We start from the raw sequence: 4,860 nt of genomic DNA on the forward strand, positions 1-4,860 counted from the left end.
AGTTAGTGAATGTGTTTCATTAAATGAACTTCTGTAGGTTCAACTGAACCTTACATTGTTAAAGTAAACAGTTAGTGAATGTGTGTACCACTAAATGAACTTCTGTGGTTCAATGAACCTTACATTGTTAAAGAAACAGTTAGTGAATGTGTGCCACTAAATGAACTTCTGAGGTTAGAAATCATATTTAAATAATAACAGCCTCCAACAGATATGTATATTTGCTGGAGATGGAAAGAAACAAAAATGTTACAAAAAAGTCGCATAACTATTTATGTTTCACATTGACTGTATTTATGTTTAGCTTTTTGCTGTTACAAATGATCAAAGATGTCATTGTCCAGTACTATGTTGAAATTTCTGTTGTTACTAGTTATCAAAGATGACATTTACCAATACTGTGTTGAAATTTCTGTTGTTACTAATTATAAAAGGTCTTATTATCCAATAATATATTGAACTTTCTGTTGTTACTAGTTCTCAAAGGTGTCATTGTCAAATACAATTGAAACACTTTATAACTTGTATGCACATGTAGTACAAGTTTGTTTGATTTTAAAATCACTGTTTATAAAAGGAAATTTAAAGTATGTGAAAACACATACAAGCAGATCCATGATACTATAGTCAGCAATAGATGCATAATGCCACTTGTATCTATATGTTGGCTTTATCGTTGTCTACCTTGCATATGAATTTTTCATTTGAAAATTTAATTACATCCATAATTAGGTATATTTGTTAAGGTACTACATTTTTTATAGATTTAAACAGTAGTAATTCATTGGAAAATGATCGTTAGTGGTAAAGGAAACAATAGTATGATGTTAAAATGACCTGGGAAATGTTACTGTACTAAATCTAGAGTATATACATATGAATAAATACCACCTTACCATGTGAAATAGTGTTACTACACTGACAGAAGTAGAAATAAATATATATATATTGAGCTAAAACAAACACAAGATATCAGTTAACTACTTCAAATTGAGAGAAATCTGTGTGATTCAAAACCTGTTGTATTTATCTTATCAGTGAACAGTGCATGATGGTAATGATTGTACAGCACTTCTGCAGAAATTTATCAGCATGTTGCAGCTTGTGTTTCTGTCATCATTTGGAGTAGACAAAATACAACAAAATTTCTGTTTAAATACAGTCACATATAATTTTTGCTGTCAGAAAATTAATAATGAGAATAATCTGCCAAAATACAAACTTTTTAAACTGACCTTCTTAGAGCGATCATTTCCTTTTTTGCAGTGTTACTTATTTCTTATTCAAACACTTTTGATTAAAAGAAATATTGATGGAAAAAGAGGTTATAATTCTACTCTCAACATGAATTTAGGTCAGCAATCTTCTACTTACATATTGAATTTGAGTTCAGTTGATTACTCTGTAAGTTTAAATCTACATTTATCATATATATGAATTAGATGAAATTGTGATCTTACAGTTTATCTTTTGTTTTACTTTACTTATTATTTGATAGTTTTTGCTTGTATCTAACATTAATCTAGACAGTGTTTGTGAACATCATTTTATATACTTGATCAATGCTTAAGATCAAGTAGTCCAGGTCTCTGGACACAAGTTTTATAATTTTCATCCACAAGCTATAAGGCTGTGATTTGTTACAGATACAAAGTTGTCTGTATGTAGCCATGGCCAGGATATATGTATTTGGATAAAATTATGAAACCTGACCACATTTAATGGGGCAGTAGTTTTTTGCAGGTATGTTAAAAGATGTATTGTTTTATATCAAGGGTTACTTTCAATTTTTTATTGTCTATTGAACTGGATGTATTGTGTGTTTTGATACATAAGTATTATTTGTATTGGTTTACGTTTTAGCATTTGCTTTAAAGTTAATGTAGTTTCTAAAGTTATAAATATACTCTAGAGTTCAGCTAACTGGTTCTACTATCCAATGATATCTGTATTGTTTCTGTCTATTTCAGCTTGTTATTGGTAATGGGTGGAACTGTGCTTAAAATCTGTGATTTTGGAACAGCCTGTGATATACAAACCCATATGACAAACAACAAAGGAAGTGCTGCTTGGATGGCACCTGAAGTGTTTGAAAGTAAGAATACTTTCTTTTTGTGTATGTCTTAGTTACTGCTACTGTAATCTAATGAAAAACACCTTAAATGTGGGCAAAAAAGGATTGAGCGTGCAACTTAAAGGAATGAAATTAAAACTGGTGGCTACACTTGTAGCACTGATAAGAATTTTACAGCAAATATTTATTCATTAGTTAGCCAGGCTGTGTTTTTTGTTAAGCTTGGGGCATGATGATGCCCAAACCATTTTTGGCCGCACCTTTTTTTTTTCACACCTAGATATCATGACTCTTTGTAAATACACACCAAGTAAGAAAGTGACTCTCGATAGTAACCAACATTAGCTTTAGGATTGCAACCCTATTATTCGGAACCGATCTATACTTCACAGAAACAAACAGATTCTTTAAAATATATGGTGTTAATAACTTTCTTTACAGTAACACTATGGAATCTAGATTAACAGTTTCTTGTCATCACATACATGTACTCGGTACAGCTGTGTGAAGCATCATTATTTACACTAATTGCTTAAGCTAATATCACATGATGGTCAAACACTCTTTAATTAGGAGAATTTCACAAAATTTAGCAAATGTGTACTTAAAAGTTGGCAGTAAATAATAACCATCCACCCATAATCTAGTATGCTTGGCCTAACCAATACTTGTGTATTTACATGCGCTTTCACCCTATAGTTTTGCTGTTCTAAATCAGCCGTCTTTAATCCAAAGGACAAAAAACTAAAAACGGTCCACTTTTACTCGTAGTAAACATTTTTATGACTGATAGCTCATGTGACATTTTGTGTAGGCATGCACAAAAATTTTGATCAAAATTGAGTGGTTTTTGTTGAATAACTTTGCTCATGTGGCTTACAGTTACACCAAATTTGGCAGCTAATTGTAGGTTGTAAAGATCTATCAGTGTACCAAATTTGAAAAAAAATTCATAAAAGTTAAGCATGTTTCTCTATCAAATAAAGTTTCCATACTTTCAGTGCAAAGAATTAAAAAAAGGAAGAAACTCAGTTAAAATTGGATATTTTATATCTCATGCATTTCTTAATCGATTGCTTTGAAATCTGGTATGTGAAGTAAGGAACACATTCACTGAAAATGTGTGATAGTTTGGATTACCACAGTCTGAGCTACAGAAAGTGGAAAATCACTAAATTATCACTCCTGTTAATAACTGCAGGTTGTTTTGGCTGCTTAACACAATACCGTGTATCTGAATCATATTAATTGTTTAAAGTGAAAAGGTTTTTCTTTTTTTTTATATATTAATTACTGCCACTTTAGTGCCATGTAAAATAATTGAAATTAGGAGTGCTTTCAATAACAGTATTGTATCTCTAGATAGATTTGTAGCTAATCCATCAAACAATTATTGTTCAGGTATTTTCTGTCTGTGACTTTTTGTGCCATCTTATTTATGACCACCTTCTATCTACATACATGTATAATAGAGTCTCCATTAGCATGTTTTGGCTCCAGAGCCCATTCTTTTCATTGTCAATCTTACAGTCAAGGCATTTTTATCTTTCTGTTTACTTTATTTCTCATTTTAAAAGTTTATTTCACACATTTTCTTTGGTTTTGATGAGATTTTTTTGTGCTTGTTTGTCTTGTTGATAAAAAGTATTTTGAAGAATAATTATTCTGTTTATGTTTCTCTGTGACTTTTTAGGTGTTTAATCCTTCTTTACATATGTTTGTATGTCAGTATTTCTTCATGGAACTCCTTTAATAATGTCCAAGCTGAGGTAGAACTTGCTGTGAAGTATGCTCTGTTGTTGTTCCCTCCTGAACAGAGAATTCTCGGGGTGATTAGAAAATTGTATGATTACCCATGTGTGCCTTTTGGCCATTATTTCACTTTCCTCTTTGCCTGAAAGTTTGGGGATTTTCAGCATGATCCTTCTCCTCAGGATATACTGATTATGAGCTGCTGCTCTTTCCTTGTTGTTAGATTCTTACTTGGAAGTAGGTTGTTTTTCTTGGAGAATTTGAATAAATCTGCGTATACTTTCAGAAATAATAGTTTTGTCAACACTATTCGAAACAGGTTTTTTTCTATGATAAACTAGCTTTGTTTTATTTTTAGCATTTTATTTCAATCAAGTGATTTGATAATCCTGAAATCATCAGTAAATGTTGGTTGATCTTATGTTTTAAGACATACCTGGTAATGTTTGATGTTGATTCAAGTTTTATATCCTAGTAGTGTTATTTGATTTAAATGGAGATACGCTGACTGATTGTATCTGTGGGTATCCTATTTGGCAACTGGCAAGTGTACTTGTATATTACTTCAGAAAGATTCAAAGAAGGATTGAAACCCTTAAGTTCAGTAACCTTAATTTTAGCTTGAAAATATAAAATTTTATTTTGAAAATAACTATGAGTAAATAGTCTGTGATATCATGTGTAAAGAAGAATAAATGTAACAGTTTTTTAAGTCATAACATATTACTGGATCATGGGGGTGGCTGCACCTTTAACCCTACCAAGATGGGTCTGATGGGTCTTCCTGTGGTCAGGGTTCAAAGGCCATGTCATCATGTTTGTAGACTTACATTCAAAATTTTATTGATCTACTATTTGATTAACATATGTCAATAAGTTTAATATAAAATTGTAGATTATAATTCAGATTATAATTTAAAGAATAGTTATATTCTTTGCAACTTGTTTTTATTTGCTAGTTACTCATAAAATATTAAGTCATCAAGAAATTAATGTCACTTTTTTAGATGAAAAAACCTAAACAACTTATATGT

General features: G+C 30.9%; 1 protein-coding gene across 4 annotated transcripts in view; it reads left to right on the plus strand.

The window, feature by feature from the left end:
• Window positions 1-4,860, plus strand: part of LOC106461144 (mitogen-activated protein kinase kinase kinase 7-like) — an 85,426-nt gene that overhangs the window by 41,623 nt on the left and 38,943 nt on the right. For all 4 annotated transcript variants that reach the window (XM_022388013.1, XM_022388015.1, XM_013920939.2 and 1 more), the window contains one exon: window positions 1,971-2,095. In XM_022388013.1, coding sequence (XP_022243721.1) covers window positions 1,971-2,095 — 125 coding nt within the window. The remainder of the gene's footprint in view (window positions 1-1,970; window positions 2,096-4,860) is intronic.

This window comes from Limulus polyphemus, unplaced genomic scaffold, assembly GCF_000517525.1.
Source record: "Limulus polyphemus unplaced genomic scaffold, Limulus_polyphemus-2.1.2 Scaffold905, whole genome shotgun sequence".
Taxonomy (NCBI): Eukaryota; Metazoa; Arthropoda; class Merostomata; order Xiphosura; family Limulidae; genus Limulus; species Limulus polyphemus.